General features: G+C 40.1%; 1 protein-coding gene across 3 annotated transcripts in view; it reads right to left on the bottom strand.

Moving 5' to 3' along the window:
* JARID2 (jumonji and AT-rich interaction domain containing 2) overlaps nt 1–24,542 on the bottom strand; it is a 256,135-nt gene that overhangs the window by 65,994 nt on the left and 165,599 nt on the right. For all 3 annotated transcript variants that reach the window (XR_014025984.1, XR_014025985.1, XM_081324217.1), the window contains exon 4: nt 9,546–9,715. Coding sequence is in view for 1 of the 3 variants with exons in the window: in XM_081324217.1 (XP_081180343.1) it covers nt 9,546–9,715 (170 nt within the window). In the remaining 2 variants the exon portion in view is untranslated. The remainder of the gene's footprint in view (nt 1–9,545; nt 9,716–24,542) is intronic.

Below are 24,542 nucleotides of genomic sequence, written 5' to 3' on the forward strand. Positions count from 1 at the left end.
ATACGCTTGCAATTTGTTTTTGAACTATGCTGATTTGACTTTGTTTAACGTGAGCTCAAAATGCACTCAACTGCAGCAAATCCTATTGTTCCTTAAAGGGGACCCTTGTGGATATTTGGAGATAGGAAACATGCGGGTGGGGTGGGTATTTGAGGAACTGCTTGTGTTTTCGAGATGCGATTACAATACTTTAAAATGCAAAATCTTTCAAAGATTAAGTTAGGAAGCAATGCCAGGTTACATGGCTTTTAATCAAAACCTTGAAATACATACATGCAAACACACAGAGAGACATAAGTATTTGCTATGTATGTTTTGGCCAATTGGTTTTCTGCTTAGGTCTGATCTGAACATCTTTCCAAGAGAACCTAGAAGTCATCTAGCATCAGCCCAGAAAGAGAACAGGAAATCGCAAATAAAATCATTAATGACAAATAAGGCTGGGCTCCATTAATAGAGGGATAGAATCAAGTTCATGTCTAGTGTTAACAACACATTATAATATCTTGTTAAAACCACACTTGGAATATTGAATCCAGTTGCCATGATATAAAAAAGATGTTGAGACTCTAGAAAGAGTCCAGAGAAGAGCAACAAAGATGATTAGGGCAGAGGTCCACAATCTTTTGGGCACCAGGGACCGGCTCCATGGAGAGAGGTTTTTCCACAAACCGGAAAGCATGTGGTTTTGTGTGCTGCTTGTTCGTGCAGACTGGTTGCTGGCATGCCGCGGCTCAATACTGATCCACGGACCGGGGATTGGGGACCCCTGGATTAGGGGACTGGACACTACAACATATAAAGAACGGTTGCAGGAATTGGGTATATCTTGTTTAATAAAAAGAAGGATTAGGGGTTACATGATAGCAGTGTTCCAATGTTTACGGGGCTGCCACAAAGAAGATGTGGGGGGTCAACCTATTCTCCAAAGCATCTGAAGGCAGAACAAGAAGCAATGGATGGAAACTAACAGAGGAAAAATCCAATCTAGAACCAAGGAGAAATTTCCTGACAGTGAGAACAATAAATCAGTGGAACAGCTTGCCTCCAGAAGTTCTGGGTGCTCCATCACTGGAGGTTTTTAAGAAGAGATTTATTTATTTATTGATGGGATTTATATCCCGCCCTATCTCCCGAAGGACTCAGGGCGGCTAACAACAAAACATATAATAAGTACAGAAATCAAGATAAAAATAAAATTAAAATCATCTGTGCAATAAATTAAAATTAAAAATTAAAAATAAATTAAAAATTCTAAATATAATTAATTAAAATGCCTGTCAGTCTAGGTCAGCCTGGTGGAACAGGAGTGTTTTGAGGCCGCGGCGAAAGGATTGGAGATTTTGGGCCATCCGAAGCTCAGGGGGGAGCTGATTCCATAGGGCTGGCGCTCCCACAGAGAAGGCCCTCCCCCTGGGGGTCGCCAGCCGACATTGCCTAGCTGACGGTACCCTGAGGAGGCCTTCTCTGTGTGAGCGTACTGGACGATGGGAATTTGTTCCCGGCAGCAGATGGTCCTGCAAGTATCCCGGGCCTAAGCCATGTAGGGCTTTAAAGGTAAGTACCAGCACCTTAAATCTCACCCGGAGGGCAACTGGTAGCCAATGCAGCTCACGCAGGAGGGGTGTAATATGGGAGTATCGGGGTGCTCCCATCACAACTCGTGCAGCTGCATTCTGCACCAGCTGAAGCCTCTGGGTGGTCTTCAAGGGCAGCCCCATGTAGAGAGCATTACAGTAATCCATACGGGAGGTAACGAGTGCGTGGGTGACTGTACGTAGGGCATCTTGGTCCAAAAAGGGGCGCAATTGGTATATAAGGCGAATCTGTGCAAATGCCCCCCTAGCCACGACTCCAATATGATCTTCAAAACTGAGTCGTGAATCTAGGAGGACGCCCAGATTGCGTGCTCTATCAATGGCAAGTAACATCTCTCCTCCTATAGTCAAAGATGGAACCTCTTGGACTAAACGAGATGACGGTATGTACAGCCACTCAGTCATGGTCGGGTTGAGTCGAAGCCTGTTTTCTCCCATTCAAATCTGTACCGCTTCCAGGCAACGGGACATCACATCGAGGGCATCACTGGGTTGGTTCGGGGTGGAGATGAATAGCTGGGTATCATCAGCATATTGATGATATTTCACCCCGAAGCCACGGATGATCTCTCCCAGCGGCTTCATATAGATGTTGAACAAAAGGGGCTAGAGCACCGATCCCTGAGGCACTCCACAACTAAGAGGCCTAGGGCTTGACCTCTGCCCTCCTGCCAACACCGTCTGCGAACGGTCCGAGAGGTAGGAGGAAAACCACCGCAGAACGGTGCCTCCCACTCCCAGTCCCTCAAGACGACGATTGGACAACCATTTGTCTGAAATGGTATAGGGTTTCCTGCTTGAGCAGGGTGTTAGATTAGAAGACCTCCAAGATCCTTTCCAACTCTGTTATTCTGTTAAAATCAGAGATTAAATTGAAGAAGGAAATCAGGGTCAAAGAACTGAAAATGCAAACACTACACCGAGCAGCAATACAGAGACAGTTCAGGAATGAAACAGCACTAGCACAAGATTTATATACTGCTCCATAGTGCTTTACAGCACTCTTTGAGCGGTTTACAACATCAGCATGTTGCTACCAACAGTTTGGCTCCTCATTTTACCAACTTCAGCAGGATGGAAGAGTGAATCAACTTTGAGCCAGTCAGGATCGAAATCCTGACTGTGGGCAAAGTTAGCCTACAATACAGCATTTTAACCACTGTGCCACCACAGCACAGACATTTTCTGCTCTAGCTGTTAGATATATAGGCCAGGTTGAGCAGATGAGGAGAAAAGTCCCAACTATAAAGAATGCCTCCTCTGAAGAGGAGACCTTCACCATCAGATTCATTCTTACTTGTCTATAATCTCTGCTATCCCTGCAATATAGTGAGAACTGTCCTTAAACACCTTTATATTTTCTCAGTTCCCATTATATACTGCTCAAAAAATAAAGGGAACACTTAAACAACACAATGTACTGTATTTAATAGTAGGATGTCTTATCTTGTGTTCCCTTTATTTTTTTGAGCAGTATACTACATGTGCAAGAAAAGTTGAACCTGCAGAATTTATGTTCATTTCGGCTCAGTTCTGCTATGGAAGTAACCCTGTTATGAAGTGGCTCACTTAATTAAATACAGTCTTAATTTGTATCACTAAGCAAAAAAAGAAGTAAACAGTAGCAAAAATATATGAAAAATAACATGTAAAATAAATATCCAATACTTTTCAATAACAAAATATATTCATATGTTAAATTGTTAACTGAATTCACGTTAAAAAACTTGTTTTTCAGAAAATATATTAAAAAGTTACATATTCAATATCTTTAATCACAGCTGAAGTGAAAAGCATCATACCAAGTCTACTTGATTTTCACTGTAAAACTTAAGTGCTCGAAAGGTTTCATGATGACACCAACAATGCTAGTTTAAGAATTTATCCATATAATTATGAAATCAATACATTTCTTCTAAGACATTTTGAAAGTTTTTATTCTGTAGCAAAAGACAAGCATGCCTTGTGTGATTACTGTAGTTGATGTTATAATTAGTTAAATATTAAAATATGTTCCATTGCCTGCGTTTCTTTAAAAACACTGATTTGTTTAACCACATTTAGTGAGTATGTCAGGAGCATCTCTTACATCTGCTGATTGCTAAATGTAAATGAGAGTTTAATAACTATCATTATTTAATAGAAACTTATAAAGGAGCAGTGTCTTCCTTTCTATTAGGAAGAGACAGGATGCTATTTTTGTAATTGGATGCAGCGTTGGCATAGGAAAAAAAGAAACACAGAGTGCAGTCTTCACTGGCCATATTTCTCACTGATGTCAAACCCTCCAAAACGTCTGGGAATCTTCTATAATGATAATTAACATGACAGAATGAAGGTAATGCGTATATATTTGAATAGTTTCTCTGAAGCATGGGAAATAACTTGCACTTCGGTATTTAGTTTATGGAAGCTAAACAAATACTGGATAAATCCCTTTTAACATCACTGACATATCATTGGGGGCGGGTACACTTTCCCTTTGAGTGAATACAAGTACTCCTTGACTTACGACCACAGCTGAGCCCAATATTTCTGTTGCTAAGTGAGATAGTTAAGTGAGTTTTGCCCAATTTTGTGACCTTTCTTGCCACAGTTGTTAAGCGAATCACTGCAGTTGTTAGTAACACAGCTGTTAAGTGAATCTGGCTTTCCCATTGACTTTGCTTGTCAGAAGGCTGCAAAGTGTGATCACGTGACCTGGGACATTGCAACCACCATAAATATCAGTCAGTTGCCACGTGTCTGAATTTTGATCACGTGACCATGGGGATGCTGCAATGGTCATTACTGTGAAAAGAGTCATACAGTCATTTTTTTATCGTGCCACTGTAACTTCAACCGGTCACTAAATAAACTGTTGTAAGTCAAGGACTACCTGCATTTGAAAACTGAATTTTAAATTGTATTTTAACAAAGTGAATGAAGACTTCATCTACTATATTATAAACGATCAGCAATAAACCATGTCTGGCAGCAACTACTTACATTATTGCAGAGTGCGCAACTCTAAGATTGGGTCACGATTGAAATAAATTAGCTATTTGTTCTTCTTTAGAGAAACAGATGAACCTTCCTCATTCTGCTGACACCCCCCCCCAAATGCTTGGGAGCTACTACAGTTAGAATTCTCAATAAGTTGAGCAGAGAATCCAACCTTTTCACCAGAATGATGAAACATGTGTTGCACTCTCATGACAGAAGATTTGTCCCTTTTGTATCAGAGTATGGTGTCATGGCAAATTTATAAACGGGTAAAGCTGCTGTCTTTGCAGCACACACTTGTTTTTGTCATTTGACTCTTGCCTTTCCCCTGCAGACACCTAAGCAGATATGGAGGAGGAAAAAAAAAAGATGGTGGCCACGTGTATGACATCAAAGCCACAATGCATATAAAAACATTTGGGGCTTTGATCCCATGATGGCAGCTGGGGTCTTGACTTTTTTGACCCTTCCACCCTTAATTAATATTCCTGGGAAGCACAACTGCTGGTTGCTAAGACTGAAACTGGCTCATATCCCTGGAACCTCTGAACCCACCAGACCTTAGAACATTGAAGCAAAGCAAAAAAAGAGGCAGATTAAACAAAACCTAGTATCATCCTTTTCACCACCCATTGTTTTCCCACAAAGCATTCTAAACATATGATTACCTTAAACACATGCATTTGGAACACAATAGGAAAAAAAAACGCCAGGGAGGAGAGGAAGGATTTAAAATGGGCAAACTAACAGAGAACTGCATGCCTATACTATAAATCTCCCACAAGACGTTTTTTTCCCCCCGCTAAGAAAAATAGCTGTATGTGTCACATATATACAGTAGTTGCACTATAACTGAAAGAAAATTGGAAAGGTTGGACGGAAGTTTTGGGGTTTCCTGGAGTTATTTCCAGAAACTCATTATGTGGAAGCATAATGTTACAATCCAACATATGGGTGGAGGTGGAAGGATGCGATTTTCTTGCAGCTCTCTACATCCTGCAAATACCTTCCCTTCCTATTTCCGTCGGTGGAATATTTCCTCTCCCCATTTCTTCTTTTCTAAATGCAATTTGTTTGTGACAAATAAAAAAGGGATGATGTTCTGAATAATCTGCAGATGTCAAAAGGTCTTGAATTCAACGTAACATAGGGCAAAGGAAGTGTTCTGTTGTCCAAATTAAAACTTGTTTTCTACATTACACTTAAATAAATAATAATACACAGTCCATATAAAGATAAATTAAAGAACTATCAAACCAAAGTTAGAACATGTGTTCAAAGTATATATATGATTGCACCAATTTCTTTAATCCTGCTGGTCTGACAGGTTTTAAATTAACCCTAATTTACACTGTGTCCCAAGAGCCTCAATTCAGACATTGGCCTGATAGGGAAAAGATGACCATGTAGAAAGACGCAGCCTCTACAGATTCAGGCAAGAGATCTGAAAGGTGGCTTTGTTTAAATCTAATAATCTGGGACTCTGCTTTATTTGAGTCCTGTCTTGTATGGAGTTCTATCCTTTTCAGGGTACCACCCAACATAGTTGTACAGTAGGAAGGAAATACAGGATATCATCCTAACAATTAAATAAATAAACCCTAAAACCATCAAGTCCCCTTCATGGATTACTGCCTTGTCGTGGCGAAGGGGCTTGCGTAATTCAATGAAGCTATGAGCTATGCCGTGCAGGGCCACCCAAGACGGACAGGTCATAGCAGAGAGTTCTGACAAAACGTGATCCACTGGAGAAGGAAATGGCAAACCACTCCAGTATCTTTGCCATGAAAACCCTATGGACAGTACCAAAAGGCAAAAAGATATGACGCTGGAAGATGAGCCCCTCAGGTCGGAAGGTGTCCAATATGCTACTGGGGAAGAGCAGAGGGCTAGTACTAGTAGCGCCAGAAAGAATGAAGCGACTGGGCCAAAGCCGAAAGGACGCTCAGCTGTGGATATGTCTGGTGGTGAAAGGAAAGTCCGATGCTGTAAAGATTTTTTCTCCATAGGAACCTGGAATGTAAGATCCATGAATCAAGGAAAGCTGGACGTGGTCAAACAAGAGATGACAAGACTGAACATTGACATCTTAGGTATCAGCGAACTAAAATGGACAGGAATGGGTGAATTTAATTCAGATGACCATCAGGTATACTACTGTGGGCAAGAATCCTTCAGAAGAAATGGAGTAGCCTTCATAGTCAATAAAAGAGTAGGAAAAGCAATACTGGGATACAATCCTCAAAATGACAGAATGATCTCAGTTCGAATCCAAGGCAAACCATTCAATATCACAGTAGTCCAGGTCTATGCCCCAACCACCAGTGCTGAAGAGGATGAAATTGACCAGTTCTATGAAGCACTACAGCACCTTATAGAACTAACACCAAAAAATGATGTTCTTATCATCATGGGGGATTGGAATGCTAAAGTAGGAAGCCAAAAGATAACTGGAATAACAGGCAAGTTTGGCCTTGGAGTGCAAAATGAAGCAGGGCACAGGCTGATAGAATTCTGTCAAGAGAATACGATGGTCATAGCAAACACTCTTTTCCAACAACCCAAGAGACGGCTCTACACATGGACATCACCAGATGGTCAACACAGAAATCAGATTGACTATATGCTCTGCAGCCAAAGATGGAGAAGCTCTATACAGTCAGTAAAAACAAGACCAGGAGCTGACTGTGGCTCAGACCATGAGCTTCTCCTTGCAAAGTTTAGGCTTAAACTGAAGAAAGTAGGGAAAAGCACTAGGCCACTCAGGTATGAATTAAATCATATCCCTGTTGAATATACAGTAGAGGTGACAAATAGATTTAAGGAATTAGATCTGATAGACAGAGTGCCTGAAGAACTATGGACAGAGGTTCGCGACATTGTACAACAGGTAGCAACCAAAACCATCCCAAAGAAAAAGAAATGCAAGAAAGCAAAATGGCTGTCTGAGGAAGCTTTGCAAATAGCTGAGGAAAGGAGGGAAGCGAAAGGCAAGGGAGAAAAAGAAAGATACACCCAATTGAATGCAGAATTCCAGAGAATAGCTAGAAGAGATAAGAATGCCTTCTTAAATGAACAGTGCAAAGAAATAGAAGAAAATAATAGAATAGGGAGGACCAGAGATCTTTTCAAGAAAATTGGAGAAATGAAGGGAACGTTTAATGCAAAAATGGGCATGATAAAGGACCAAAATGGCAGGGACCTAACAGAGGCAGAAGAGATTAAGAAGAGGTGGCAAAATTACACAGAAGAACTATACAAGAATGAGCTTAACGTCCCTGATAATCACAATGAGGTGGTCACTGACCTCGAGCCAGACATCCTAGAATGTGAAGTGAAGTGGGCCTTAGAAAAGCTGAGCAACAACAAAGCTAGTGGAAGTGACAGTATTCCAGCTGAGCTATTCAAAATCTTAAAAGACAGTGCAGTAAAAGTGCTACACTCAATTTGCCAGCAAATTTGGAAAACTCAACAATGGCCACAGGATTGGAAAAGATCAGTTTACATTCCAATTCCAAAGAAAGGCAGTGCCAAAGAATGTTCAAACTATCGCACCATTGCACTCATTTCTCATGCTGGTAAAGTCATGCTTAAAATCCTACAAGCTAGACTTCAGCAGTATGTGGATCGAGAACTACCAGAAGTGCAGGCAGGATTTCGAAGAGGCAGAGGAACTAGAGATCAAATTGCCAACATACGCTGGATCATGGAGAAAGCTAGGGAGTTCCAGAAAAACATCTACTTCTGCTTCATTGACTATGCTAAAGCCTTTGATTGTGTGGATCATAACAAACTGTGGCAAGTTCTTAAAGAGATGGGAGTACCAGACCATCTTATTTGTCTCTTGAGAAACCTATATGCGGGTCAAGAAGCAACAGTGAGAACTGGACACGGAACCACTGATTGGTTCAAAATTGGGAAAGGAGTCCGGCAAGGCTGTATACTGTCGCCCTGCCTATTTAACTTATATGCAGAGCACATCATGAGAAAGGCAGGGCTAGATGAATCAAAAGTTGGAATTAAGATTGCCGGAAGAAATATCAACAACCTAAGATACGCAGATGATACCACTCTAATGGCAGAAAGTGAAGAAGAACTAAAGAGCCTCTTGTTGCAGGTGAAGAAGGAGAGTGCAAAACTTGGGTTGAAACTTAACATTAAGAAAACCAAGATCATGGCATCTGGCCCTCTCAATTCCTGGCAAATAGATGGGGAAGAAATGGAGGTAGTGACAGATTTTATTTTCCTGGGCTCCAAGATCACTGCAGATGGGGACTGTAGCCAAGAAATTAAAAGACGCTTGCTCCTGGGGAGGAAAGCCATGGCAAATCTAGACAGCACACTAAAAAGCAGAGACATCACCCTGTCAACAAAAGTGCGTATAGTCAAGGCTATGGTCTTCCCAGTTGCAACGTATGGCAGTGAAAGTTGGACCATAAGAAAGGCTGAGCGCCAAAGAATTGAGGCCTTTGAACTGTGGTGCTGGAGAAGACTCCTGCGAGTCCCTTGGACCGCAAGGCGATCAAACCGGTCAGTCCTAGAGGAGATCAATCCTGACTGCTCTTTAGAAGGCCAGATCCTGAAGCTAAAACTCAAGTACTTTGGCCACCTAATGAGAAGGAAGGACTCACTGGAGAAGAGCCTAATGCTGGGAAAGATCGAGGGCAATAGAAGAAGGGGACGACAGAGAATGAGGTGGCTGGATGGAGTCACTGAAGCAGTAGGCGTGAGCTTAAATGGACTCCAGAAGATGGTAGAGGACAGGAAGGCCTGGAGGAATGTTGTCCATAGGGTCGCGATGGGTCGGACACGACTTCGCAGCTAACAACAACAACAAAACCATCAAGTAGAAAATATGTTAATGAGTCATGACATTTGGAAGTCTGTACCCATCTCTTGATTTAAAAGTGGCAACACGGCAAAAAAAATACAATACAAAAAACACACAACAAAACCTCTTACCTCGAAGGCAGAGAAATGTAAGGAAATCTTCCGTCTTCGGCTTCCTTTTGGAGAGGTCAGAGATCTGTGTAGCTGGAGGGGGCAATAATGGCTCCACTATCTTTATTGGAGTTGTGCTGGGACTGTTTGGCTGAGACTGAGCAAACTTTCTTTGTGCTTGCAGCCTTGGCCTATGAAAAAAACACAGGAAACACAAATGCAGTTAGAAGAAAGCAGGGACTAAAACAAAAGACGTAGAATTCCAGTTATAAAATCTTAAAATCAGTGTCAATATAATTTTCTGTCTTCACCGGGGTTCTTATGATGTCCATATCGGTTTTAAACGTACTGAGGATGCTTGAGTTGTTGTCCCGTATAATGTAAAACACTGAGAGTCATTAAGAGTATGATGGAATGCATATTTAATTAATAAACCAAAAATCACTACTGTAACTTAACTTTAAAAAAAAATCCTGAAACTTAAGCAAAGATCCAATAAAGAGCTTCAAGAAAACAAATATGTACAACAAATATGCTTTTTGGAAGATCTGGAAGCCAGTGAGAAGAATGACAGCTGTGAAGCAGAAGGATGGAGTATTTTTACTAGTAACAACATTCAAATGCAAAATTTTAAATGATGATGGTAATACTAGTATGTCAGGGAATTGCACAGCAGATGTCCAAATGGAGTCAGAAGGTGCTGACACGAACTTGTCTTTTTATATAAATAAATAATGTTAAGATATTTAAATTTAGTATAGCTGGAGCAGTGGGGTTGTACAGTGAGCAAGAACATACAGATGTGGTTGATTGGTTGGAGAATGCCAGGTCCTGTGTGATATCTCACTATACAAATCCACTGCTCCAGCTACTAAATTTAAACATCTTCACATAATAGGTGATTATATATATTATTATTTTTTAGTTTGCTACAGCATAATGCTTGCTGGCATTTTGAATCTATATTGTTTTGCTGCCAAATTATTGTTATTTCAAACCCCTTCTAGAGCTCATATTTCTTTTCTTCTTCTTTTTTTCTGCATTTATAGCCAAATACAAAATACACGTGTGGCATAACATTGTTCAAAAGCTGCACCCCTAAGTTCTTATCTCTTTCAAACATACATAAATGGTAGGGCTGGAAAAAAAATCACTCTCTATTAATTAGGTACTGTAAGCTGTTAGAGATGGAAGGCTTCATATTCCAGCATTTTCATTTGAAACTGCAAAAGCATTTTCAAGAGATATGCTGCATAATTTGTACTAAACACTGATTTCTTGGATCTGTAGTATTAAAGACCCCATATCATCTACTGCTGTCAAAAGGCCTCATTCTTTAAACATTATCAAAGTAATAGTTATGTCACACAAGCAACAGAAGAACTGGTCTTTTTTTAAAAAAAAATCACCAGTTGTGATTTTTTTTTAAATCACAAACACAGAACTCCTTCAATGATATCAATCTATACTTTCTCAGGAGGAGATAAATACCCATATGTTGGATAGATCCTGAATATGATGAACAAGACCATAGCACAAACTTAAATAACCTGGTGATGTCCTCTGTGCCACCTCTGCCCTGTAACAGACCTCCCTTCAAATTAGATTTTTTTCCCAGTCTTCCTAACTCAATCCAATTACTTGTCATATACAACAAACTCTATTTGGCTGTCCACTGACAGAACATCTTACAATCCCAAAGCAGCTAAAGTCAGTGGTTTTGTAAGAGTGGAAACTGGGCTGAAATTGAAGCCAAGTTCCTATCATTTCACCATAATGAAGGTGCTCCTAATTTCGCTCCAAGATGTTGTCATATATATATATATATATATACGAGATCATCTTGGAGTATATGTGTGTGTGTGTGTGTGTGTATATATATATATATATATATATATATATATATATATATATATATATATATATATATATATATATATATATATATATATATATATATATATATATATATATATATATATATATATATATATATATATATATATATATATATATATATTCCTTGATAAGATTAAAAATACGAATCCCAGGCATGTTAAAATTAACAAACAAATGAACACTGGGATAGAATTAAAAACTAAAACAGTTTTTATTGCTGAAAAATCAAGCTTTCGTTGGCCAACTGCCAACGTCATCAGGATGGAGATGCTGGGGTGGGGAGATTCCGTTTATACTGTTGGTGTCTGCACTCTGCTCATGGAGCATGCTCAGATCTGTTTGTTGAGGTCTGCCGTATTTCTTTGAGTTGTCGCGCATCCGTTTTTGGGATGTATTTGTCTCTGGGTATCTGTTGTTAAAAGTGAATTGTTTATAGCTCCATGTGTTGTAGCCATAACCCTGGTCATTGTCCGTGTTCTCATGCCAGGGATCTTAAATGGTTGTTGCTCTTCTTCCTTGTGTTCGACATTGCAGAGTGGTTGTGTGCTGGTGCAACCTTGGATTTGATGCAATGAGATAATTTGTGAATTCTTGCGCTGTTTGTCTTCATGTCGCGCACGTCGTTGCTCTTCCCAATTTTTTAGTGCCTGGTATGCAGGGGGGAGGTCTATATGCCGGTTGATGGAGGAATGGTTTGAAAACCAGGCTTCCTTAAACAGGCGGCCGCCTTTAGTGTTGTCACTGGCAATAGCCTCAGTCCCTGCTAGATTAAAGGCATGGTTGTGTGTAGCCATGTGCGTCCACACCTGTGAACGTTGTTCTTGTCTTCTAATAGCAAGCTTGTGTTCATGCACCCTAGTCCTCAGTCGTTTTGCTGTCTCCCCAATGTAATTGCAATTGCAATTCTGGCATGATATCTTGTATACGACCGAGGCTTTTTCTTCATTGGGGAGTGGATCTTTAGGGCGCATGACGCAAGCTCGTAAGGTCCGATCAGGTCTGTGGGCAACACCGACTTTGTGAGGGGTTAGTATGCGCGCTGTGGCCTCGGATACACCGTGGATATAAGGCAGTGTTATCCGTGATGTTAAGGCGTTGTTACATTCATGGCGGGTAGGTTCACTTGGCCTGCTGTATTGTCTGATGAAGTTAGACGGGTACCCGTTGTTTTTGCAGACACGATAAAGGTGGCGTCTTTCTTCCCTTTTTGCCTTATTCGTGCTGCAATGCGTATCTATACGTCTAAAGAGGGTTCTGATACAGCTGGCCTTATGGGTTGTGGGGTGATTACTTTCGTAATGAAGTATCCTGTCCGTATGGGTGGATTTACGGTAGACCGATGTGTGTAACGAGCCATCAGGTTGACGCCTAACTAACACATCTAAGAAGGGCAAAGCCCCATTGGTCTCTTCTTCTGCGGTGAAGCGGATATCAGGATAGATGGAATTGAGCTTCCTCATCAGCCTGTCCTTGTCCTGCTTTTTGACAATCACAAAGGTGTCATCCACGTATCTCACCCAAAACTTGGGCCGACATGTGGACATCACGCGGGTCTCTAGCTGTTGCAGGACTGCTTCTGCAATGACACCCGAGATGGGGGACCCCATAGGGGTGCCCTTCACCTGTTCATAAATGGTGCCTTGAAATGTAAAAAACGTTTTCAGGCATAGGGACGTAAGCTGAAGCAGATCTTCGTTGTTAAGTGAATCTTGATGTTGCCCCACTCCCTGCTGTTGCAAGCAGTCCCCAATTACAGCAAGTGCTAAGTTTTGTGGAATTGAGGTGAATAGGGAGGTGACATCATAGGAAATCATGATCTCCCCCTCCTCTATGCTGACGGATCTAATTTTCTCTAAAAATTCACTAGAGGAGTTCACAGTGGTGTCATTGTTCATTACTAGATATCTTAATCTGCCATATAGCCATTTGGCCAGCCCTGAGGTTGGAGTTCCCCTAAAAGACACAATGGGTCTTAGGGGAGCTCCTTCCTTATGGATCTTGGGGAGTCCATAAAATCTGGCAGTGGGCGCATCTTTGGGGCGCATAGTTCTTAAAGCCTCCTCCCCAATTTTCCCTTGCCGTTTTAATCTATCCAGTACCTTGGAAATTTGGTTCTTGAGGGTTGTCATGGGGTCTTTTTTGACAGTCCGGTAAGCACTAGTGTCATTGAGCAGTGTGAGGGCTTTGTGGATGTAGTCAGGTCGGTCCATTACAACAGTTGCTCTGCCTTTGTCAGCTGGGAGGATGACGATGGATGTGTCCTCTTGTAATTGCTTTAGGGCTTCTCTTTCAGTAACTGATAATGTTTGGCAGCGTCTATGAGTCATAAGTAGGCTTGTGATGCGGTGCCTGATAGAGTCCTTGGTCACTTCATTGATGTTCACTTGTTGGATGGCTGATTCAAAGGCTGCCACAAAGTCCAGACACCAACAGTATAAACGGAATCTCCCCACCCCAGCATCTCCATCCTGATGACGTTGGCAGTTGGCCAACGAAAGCTTGATTTTTCAGCAATAAAAACTGTTTTAGTTTTTAATTCTATCCCAGTGTTCATTTGTTTGTTAATATATATATATATATATATATATATATATTCCAAGATGATCTCATAATGAACTGTTAATGAGAATTATCTGCTTATGCATATTTTTTGTTCTCCCGCAACACACAATGCAATATTATTAAAAGTGCCTTCTTCTAATACTTAATATAGTGTGTTTCTTGCAAATGTCCTTAAGATTCTCATGATGTAGGAGATGCCAAAAATAAAAAGCCTCTCCCCAACCCCATCAAACAATAAAAAATAAATAAAAAACAAACACAAAAAAAGCAGACCACCACCGCCGTCACCAAAGTTGAAGGTGGAAACTAGTCTAAGAGAATACCTTGGGCATTTAGCTCATTTTTAGCTGTGCTAAACACATTTTGTCATAATTTTCCTTCTAATCATGGGGGATGGTGGACTTGAAAAAAACTGAAGTGCTCTGCCGTGACCCCTTCCTCAGTCAGTGACTTATCTCTCCAAGATTGTTATGAGAGACACTGCAGGAGTGGACAGGAATGCTCAATGCCCATCTGAGAATTTTCATTGCTCACAATGATTTGAAAACAAACAAGCAACATAAGCCGCAGCCCCTCCAATGGACCAGTTCTGCAATTTTGGGGTGTACCAGGCTCGGCATTAAGAAAGCAAGATGCTGCTGTGGCAATAAGAGCTTTTTTCCAGAACTTTGGCTGATGCTTGTTCATGAAAAAACTTGTCTGGCTACACACAACAATTACAGACTATATGGACAAAATCAAAACTGCCTTTTTTGGGAGGAGGTGTACCCTTGAATCTATTTTAACTCCTTTTCTTTTTCTTTTCAGCAGTAATTTTTCCGTGCCTTTTTTTTTTAACCACTAAGAGAGAGACTGACCCAAAATCACTTAGCTGGCCTCGTGCCTATGACAGGACTAAAATACAGTACATGACCTGATTTCTACCAAAGCGTCTTTACAAACTAGTTCTCAAAACTAACAGTATTTCCCCTAATATAACATGTTCATTTGGTCACTTTTCAAGTGTGCCTCTACGAATTTTGCTAGGATTGTCTGTCAGTATCTGTTTCTGTAAGTTCCTATAAACTCTTGCTTATGTCATTTAGCCACTTTTGTCATCTGTTTTCCTGCCTTCCATTATTTTTAAAATAATCATTTCCCCCCCACTGTCTCTTATCTTTACATCATGTTTCCAAAATATTTAAGCCTTAGCTTTGTTATTACTATTTCCAGTGAACAGTTCGGTCTCAAAATTCAAAAAGGAAATACAGCACAATTAACATGCTACCCGCAAGGTTTCAAGCACACTAAACATAAATCACTCTTAATGTGATACAAAAAAATGCCTTTTTTCAGAACCATCCTGTCTTGCACCAGTAGTTACAAGCATAGGAGGTTAAGAGTTAGACCAGACTTCTTTATGTCAGTTACAAATCTCACCACAGTGCGGAAATGAGAAAGTTCAGGAAAAGCTAACGAGCTTATTGCAGTTGCTGAGGTTCCATGTAATCAAATCCAAGAAGTAGATATCAGAACTGAGTATAGTTTTGTTCCAATCCAAAGATTAGCCAGGAAATCAAAAGCAGCATATCATCTATCTATCTATCTATCTATCTATCTATCTATCTATCTATCTATCTATCTATCTATCTATCTATCTATCTATCTATCTATCTATCTATCTAATTTTCCATCATGTTTACTGGGACTGTGCATGTGAATTTATCTATGCTATAGTTTGGAAGGTTTTACAATGGTATATAGGCGGCTTCCAGAGAAGGCAAACATGGAGCTTTTCTTGTTTCACACTGAGCCTTGGAACTGCAGAGACTCTGAGCAGAAGGGTAACATTGTGAAAAATATGCATGATTGCAAAGGCATTAAAACCCCAAAATTGTTGCCAAAAATGACTTAATTGTATTTTGTTTCATTTAATCATTCCAGCTGAGGCCCAGCATTTGAACTTTCCTCAAACGTCTGAAGAGCTTGCCCACAACAGTTTTATCTTGACTTGGAGAGCTAATCTTCAGTCAACATTATTGTAATTTTATTACATTTTAAAGACTCCTTCACTGAATGTTCCAATAATTTAAAATAGCATGTAGATATATACCATGTTTCAGTTTAAATATGTTCCCGGGATACCCCATATTAACCTTTGCATGAGTGTTTTGTATATCCTGATTAGAAATAAAACATTAAGCAATGCAAAATACAGCCTGGAAATAAAGGATGTAAGAAAGGACAGTCTTTTATTAAAGGCTGCTATATCTCTTCTTAAGTAAAGTGGATGACAGCCTTCTAGATCAAAAACAAGGGCACTCTCAGCTAATAAAAGAGAAACTGGTTCAAGACCTAAAATTGACACATACTGCTTGTGTATATTTCTATACAGAAGTAAATTCTACTAAGCTCAATGAAGCTGATTATAAAAATGGAAGTGCATTATCTCGGTCCATTATTCATAGCCAGATAGAATAACAGGCTGTGAACATGAATTACAATTCTGAATTTATCAGTCAGTAAAAAAGCACTCTCACTTTGCAGTAACATATTTATTTGTTTATTTAGAAAATGTATATTGCCACCTATTCGCACATGGCAACTCAAAGTGGCTTACAAGGCATTAACATACACAACTGAAATGATACCATATGTAACAAAATACAAAATTAACAGAGATATTTAAAGTTTATATTATGTTTTAGAGCGCTCAATGCTTTTACACACAATAACCAGTTTGATCTAGTGGTAAGCCATCAGGTTAGAAATCAGGAAACTCAGATAACCGCCCGGCCGCCCTGTTTAGGGTGACCCGCTCCCTCCTTAATCAGGAGGTGAGGGAGGAACCCTTGCAGGGTCGTGCCGAGGAGTTTAGTCAACATCTGTCGGACAAAATCGCTCGGATTCGGACCGGTCTGGACTCTGACTGGGCAGAGTCTGACGATCAGGACACGGGCGGTCTTGTCGATATTATCTGGGAGGAGTTTGATTCTGTGACTCCGGAGGAAGTGGACAGGATTATGGGGAGGTTGAGCTCCACCACATGTTTATTGGACCCGTGCCCTTCCTGGCTGGTTTATGCGGCTCGGGAGGGGACACGAGGCTGGTTCCGGGCGGTCATATCTGCCTCTTTGAGTGAGGGCAGTTTCCCCGCCATCTTAAAGGAGGCGGTGGTGAGACCTCTCCTCAAGAAACCTGCCTTGGACCCAGCTGTGTTAAATAACTTTCGTCCGGTCTCCAACCTTCGCTTTCTTGCGAAGGTTGTTGAGAGTGTGGTGGCGCATCAGCTCCCTCTGGTCCTGGATGAAGCGGATTATCTAGACCTGTACCAATCGGGTTTCAGGCCCGGGCACAGCACGGAGACGGCATTGGTCGCTCTGGTGAATGATCTCTGGAGGGCCCGGGACAGGGGACATTCCTCTGTCCTAGTCCTATTAGACCTCTCAGTGGCGTTCGATACCATCGACCATGGTATCCTGCTGCGGCGTCTCAGGGGATTGGGAGTGGGAGGCACAGTCTTTCAGTGGTTCTCCTCCTATCTCCTGGGACGTTCGCAGTCGGTGTTGGCAGGGGGGCAGAGGTCGACCTCGAGGCCTCTCGCTTGTGGAGTCCCTCAGGGGTCGGTCCTCTCGCCTCTCCTGTTCAACATCTATATGAAACCGCTGGGTGAGATCATTCGTGGTTTTGGAGTTGGGTATCATCAGTACGCTGATGATACCCAGCTTTTTATTTCGACCCCAAACCATCCCAGTGATGCCCTCGACGTGATGTCCCGTTGCCTGGAAGTGGTTCGGGTCTGGATGGGGAGGAACAGACTTCAACTCAACCCCGACAAGACTGAGTGGCTGTGCATACCGGCATACCGGGATATTCAGAATATCCCATCTCTTTCTATGGGGGGGTGAGCTATTACCCCCCGTAGATAGGGCTTGCAACTTGGGAGTCCTCCTAGATTCACGGCTTACTTTGGAAGATCACATAGTGGCTGTGACTAGGGGGGCCTTCGCCCAGGTTCGCCTGGTGCGCCAGTTGCGGCCCTATCTAGACCGGGATGCCCTGCGTACGGTCACTCATGCGCTCGTGACCTCTCGTTTAGACTACTGCAACGCTTTCTACATGGGGCTACCCTTGAAGACCACTCGGAGGCTCCAACTGGTAAAGAATGCAGCCGCGAGAGTTGTGTTGGGGGTCTCCCGATACTCCCATGTTACACCTCTGCTCCGCGAGCTGCATTGGCTCCCAGTTGTCTTCCGGGTGAGGTTCAAGGTGCTGGTATTGACCTACAAAGCCCTACATGGCATGGGTCCGGAATACCTTGGGGAGCACCTGTGGCCGGCATCAACTTCCCTCCGCCCAATACGCTCCCCAGGGGGAGGGCGTTCTCTGTGGGCGCGCCGGATTTATGGAACCATCTTCCGGTTGAGCTCCGGATGGCGCCCGACCTTTGCTCCTTCCGGCGCAATCTAAAGACGTATCTTTTTGAACAAGATGGCCTGGCCTGATGGGAGGGGGTTGGGTTTTTATTACTTTTAAATGCGTTTTAATCTATCTAAGAGTTCTGGGCACTTGTTTAATCTTTTTTTAATTTTTGTATTCTGTTTTTAACATGTATTGCCCTGTTCACCGCCCTGAGTCCTTCGGGAGAAGGGCGGTATACAAATAAAATTAATTAATTAATTAATTAGTCCTGCTTTGGGTATAAAGCCGGTTGGGTAGTCACTCTCACCTCTTACCTCACAGAGTTATTTCTGGGGAAAAGAGGAGGAGAAAAGAGGAGGTATGTTTACCGTCTTGAGTTATTTATGAAAATAATAAAGGCAAGATGTAAATAAATACTTAAATATATGTTTATAACAGTTATCCTTGTTTTGTAATAACCTAATCCTAAAACTATTTTTAAAATTCCATTTTGAAGCTAAATTGCAAATATCATGTGTACATGTATCTTGTTTTGCATTTCCTACAATGTTCTCATAGAATATTACGCATCCCAGCCAATATTAGTGCAGGTTCGCATCCCACCAGGCTCAAGGTTGACTCAGCCTTCCATCCTTCCGAGGTAGGTAAAATGAGGACCCAGATTATTGGGGGCACTTAAGCTGACTTTGTAATAATGCCGCTTGGGGGGGGCGAAGGCCCTAATAAGCAGGCATATACATAGAATGAAGGCTACTGCTAAGCTTGTAAGCCGCCCTGAGTCTTCGGAGAAGGGCGGGATATAAATGGAATTAAAATAAAAATAAATAAAAAAATATGCCATCATCCTGAACTGAGTGGAAGGAAAGGGGTGCTTCGGCTGCACCGAGATTTGTTTCTGAGATCAAGATTCAAAGGATAATTTGACATTATTGTCTAAGGTATAAATACCAGTCTATATAAAGTCTTACATGTTTCACCCATATACTTTTATTAACTAGGTACACTGCAAATGCTACTTACTGTTAGAAACATAAAAAATATATTTCTGGGACAGATCATTTTGCTAATTCTTAGTTATTATAGTACATAATCATGATTACAAGTCAAATGATTATTTCATGGGCATTTTATAATCTAATTATACACCTGACCCATTCATTTTACCTTGAAACCAATGATATGTGAATAACATAACAAGAAAAATACGATTATATTTTAATATTATTTTAATTAAAAAATTCTGTAAGGGATGTTTGTTCCTCAATATTCAGCCTGGTTAAATATGATATGACTGAGTAATATGTGAAAAATTGGCAACACTGCTTTAGATTGTTCTACAATTCTCTTCTTTCAATAGTGCTGATTAATACAGATATATTAGCTCACTGAATTTACATTTCCTATTTTATAGGACTAATATAAATAAGATTTGAATCTCATTATGGTATTTCTTTACATAGTCATAAAATAGGGAGAGAAAGAGAAACAAGAATTTCTGATTAAGCTTCAGTATGTCCACCAATATAGCTCTTAGTTCATCCTTCTACCCAGATCTGTTCAAAGGTGAAATAAAGCTTGTTTCAACCATTGCTCTTCAAACAGAATTTATCCTAATAGAGAGGAGTGTGCGGACTTGCACTTTGACTTCCCCAAACCAATTTGCAATTGCTTATGTGGATTGCGAGCCTTTTGCAATGTAACAATAAATATCCCACATGGATGATTTAACTATAGAGGGAAGAAAAAAAACTATTCATAATGGCCACCTGATACTGTATATTCCTTGGGTCTTTTTCTCTTAGAGAAAATAGGGTTGTTATCTTAACACTAAATACACACACTCTTCCAGTTACATACATTGACAGACTGGAGGCCTAGAACAATGGCAGTTTTCCCCATCTTGGTCATCATCTTTATACGTATTTGATTTCAACTTCCAGATTCCTTCAGTCTACATGGCTACTGTTGACAATTCTGAAAGAAATTTGAAAACTTGGATGGCATCCAAGTTTGGGGAACATTGGTCTGTGAAATTAAAAAATTTGGAACCATGCATATCCAGAGGATGCAGAGCTGTGTATGGAATAAACACAACCAATAATATAGAAGATATATTAAGAAGATACCTGCATGATTAAGCAGAACAATTGCTTTACATTTGGTAAGACAGTGAATGATCCAAACCAGTATACATGTTTTCTGCTATAGCCTGTTCAGAGCCTATTGTATTATAATCCAAGTGCATAAATTGTAATCTTATTTGTTGTGTCATGATTCTGCCATATATTGATTTGGAAGGAACATAAGAGTGTTCCTTTTTTGCTTTTATGCATTGCAGCCATTATTTTTAGGAAAGTAATAAAAGAGGAAGCTTGACTTTAAAACAGTAATGTTTAATCAAAGGTCAAACAAGATGAACCATGTTGAAATTAACTCAAGTATTCTAGTTTTACAGTTGAGGAACTTGCATAAAATATCATAGAAACTCAAACACAAGGAACACCTCAACTACCACTAAAAAGATTTATTCTAGAAAAATAAAATAACATGCCTAACTTTTGAATTCTAATTTTTGAATTTTTCAAGAAAATCCAGAGCAAAAAATATAGCATTTATTTTAGACTGGGGAGAGGAAGGTTTGATTCAGCATTAATTTTGTAATCAGAAACTATCTTGTCTAATTTCCTCATTACATTTACTCCCATCCTATAACATTAGTGAAGTTTTGTTTTAATTGTTCAGTTCTTAGTAGTCTTTAAACATCTCCCAAAACCAAAGCTGATGTAAGAGTTATTGTCTAACAATAGCTCTATCATCAATATTAATTACTAATTCGTAGCTTCACAGGGCTCACATTTACATATTGTACCATACTGCGATACTGTAGTTAGTTTTAATCGTAATTTGCTAAACAAGATACAGATTTGCTGAACAAGGTTTATCCATGTTTTTTAATAAATCAGAATGACTACATTTACCACATCATATTAAGCCAAAACTAAACAAATCTCATTATTATTTAAACTGATATGCGAACCGACCAAGTCGCCACAGGACAATTTACCATGGCCAATTCGTCATGGAGCAACTCAGTGTGGGATAAGAGTTACACTAATGTCGAAGAAATAATGGAATAGAATAATTAAAGAAAGGATGCCAAAGGAGGGACAAAATGAAATGTGAATGACAAAAATTAAAATATATTTTTAACTATTTTAAATGATTAAGTTGAATTGTCCATTTTCACATTGCAGCTGAAGTTGGCAAATGTTCTATAATATAAATTAATGTTTTTTAAAACCCCATTTAATTGTAAAAAGAGGCGATCACCCTGTCACCACAGGCAGTTGCTCAGTTATGAAGTTCAAATCAGTCATTTACTTTCAGACTAACCTATCTCCAATCCTGTTGATAAAATCTGTCTGTTTTACAGAGCAATACATATGTATACAAAGGGACGCGGTGGCTCAGTGGGTTAGGACGCTGAGCTTGTTGATCAGATGGTCGGCAGTTTGGCGGGTCAAATCCCGAGTGCCGCGTAACAGAGTGAGCGCCTGTTACTCGTCCCAGCTTCTGCCAACCTAGCAGTTCGAAAGCACGTAAAAATGCAAGTAGAAAAATAGGGACCACTACGGTGGGAAGGTAACAGCGTTCCGTGCGCCTTTGGCGTCCAGTCATGCCGGCCACATGACCACGGAAACGTCCTCGGACAAGCGCTGGCTCTTCGGCTTTGAAACGGAGATGAGCACCGGCCCCTAGAGTCGGAAGCGATTAGCACACATGTGCGGGGGAACCTTTACCTTTACCTTACATATGTATACAGTAGGAATGTCCAATCTATACTCATTTGGAATGTAGAATGAGACCAGCAGGAGCATTTCAACAAACATCATATGTTGTTGTTGTTAGCTGCGAAGTCGTGTCCGACCCATCGCGACCCTATGGACAACATTCCTCCAGGCCTTCCTGTCCTCTACCATCTTCTGGAGTCCATTTAAGCTCACGCCTACTGCTTCAGTGACTCCATCCAGCCACCTCATTCTCTGTCGTCCCCTTCTTCTATTGCCCTCGATCTTTCCCAGCATTAGGCTCTTCTCCAGTGAGTCCTTCCTTCTCATTAGGTGGCCAAAGTATTTGAGTTTTAGCTTCAGGATCTGGCCTTCTAAAGAGCAGTCAGGATTGATCTCCTCTAGGACTGACCGGTTTGATCGCCTTGCAGTCCAAACATCATATAAAGCCACCCAAATAAGCAGGCATATACATAGAATGAAGGCTACTGCTAAGCTTGTAAGACGCCCTGAGTCTTCGAAGAAGGGCGGGATATAAATGGAATTAAAATAAAATAAATAAATAAATAAAGCAGACATGTCAAACTCGCGACGTCATGTGACATCGTGCAACGTATTGGGACAGTTTTGCCATTGCCAGCAATGGGGTGGGTGTGGCTTCCGAATGACGTGTCCGGCCTGCGGGCCGGCAGTTTGACATCCCTGAGCTAAAGCATCACTGTTGCAAGTGTTACACTGATTAACAGTGGCATAAAAGGAAAGACGTTCACGAGGTTCAAACAAAAGGTCAAAATGTTGTGGTTATGACATTTGCAATTTAGGCTTACTCTGGAGTTTTACTGTGGGAATGAATTACTCATTTTCTGGTTTTTCACATACCATAATTTTACCTATTTCTGAAAAATGTGAAGACTTACTTATTTAGCTACGCACCACTAACCTATCCACCCACTCAGTTTAAAAAGTTCAGGTTTTCATAACTCTTTTATGCATATTTACAATTCAAGATATTTACTCTGGATTTGTTAGTCATTCTCTCTATTTTGATATGAGAAAGTGTCAGTAACCAAATAAAAATAATTACAGCAAGACAAAATAGTAAAGTTTGTATTAAAGGTAGATAAATGAGCAAAAGCAACAGGAGGTTTCCTGCAATTTAGGCATGAAGTACAGGATGCTATTAGCCAAAAGTAAGGATGCTATTAACAATATATATTGATTTATGGTATTATAACCTGTTATAAACAGGTGCATTAACATTACAAATTCTCAGCTTTTTAATCAGTTAAAACAAAGAGTGGGAAATGTTGAAATTAATGGAGTAAATATATTCAGATCCAAAGCCATATACACTATTAGTCACTAATGGTAAGTATCCCACAAATTATTGGCAAAGCAATTAATAGAGAAAATAGTATTTACAAAGGATTGGGAGGAGAATCAATAGTCTTACAATATTTCACCGTAAAGTTCCAATTCCCAAATGGTGTTATTTCCCATTTTTAAACTAATATTTTTGAAAGTACAGTAGACATAATTACTATATATACTCACACTTAACAATGTATTTTACATGTTCAAATCACATTTATTCAAAGGAAGAAATCTGGGAATTAAAAACACACTCTTTCCATTATATTGTTGCACTAATTTCAAAGCAGAACTCAGTCAAATGCTATTGAAACATTATAGATTAATCTAAGGTCTCCAGAATATTCCACAATTCGCAAAAATGTAGCTTCAGGGTGAAAAAAATTCCTTTCATTAGAACTTGCGCAGTTCTAATAAAAGGTCAAATGCTGTTGGAATAAAATGTATTCAAAATATTACTGTGTTTACTATTTCTTTCATGACTCAGCTTCAATATGCATCTTCTCCTTTCAATATAAAATCATAGCTAGCCATAAAATTAAAAATAATAAGGGCAGGATATACATAAATAAATAATAAAGTTCAAGAGCTACTAAACCCATTGCAGATACCCAAATTCAACAATCCTTCCATCGTATGTCCTATGTTAGACTGATTTTAATAGCCATTCTAATAATAGCAGTCTGATATAAAAGATTTGCTACTTTATGGAATCTGACATAAAAGACTTTCCATTTTAAGAAGTAATGGTGAAAATTACTGTAACTGCAGTAATAGCATTTGTTCAAATAAAGTAAGACTACTTGAACACCATTTTATTTTTTTACTCTTTATCCCTGGTTTAAAAAAATTTCACTTCTTTAATCAAAATATCACACTAAGCTGTAAAATAGTTTGCAAAGTTTAATGACTAGGTTTACAAAAAGCACTAAACCAGCTTATCAAAATATATAAATGTAAATTACTCTAAACCAGGGACAGATAATATTTGGTTATC

This window comes from Vipera berus (assembly GCF_964194415.1).
Source record: "Vipera berus genome assembly, chromosome: 3".
Classification (NCBI taxonomy): domain Eukaryota; kingdom Metazoa; phylum Chordata; class Lepidosauria; order Squamata; family Viperidae; genus Vipera; species Vipera berus.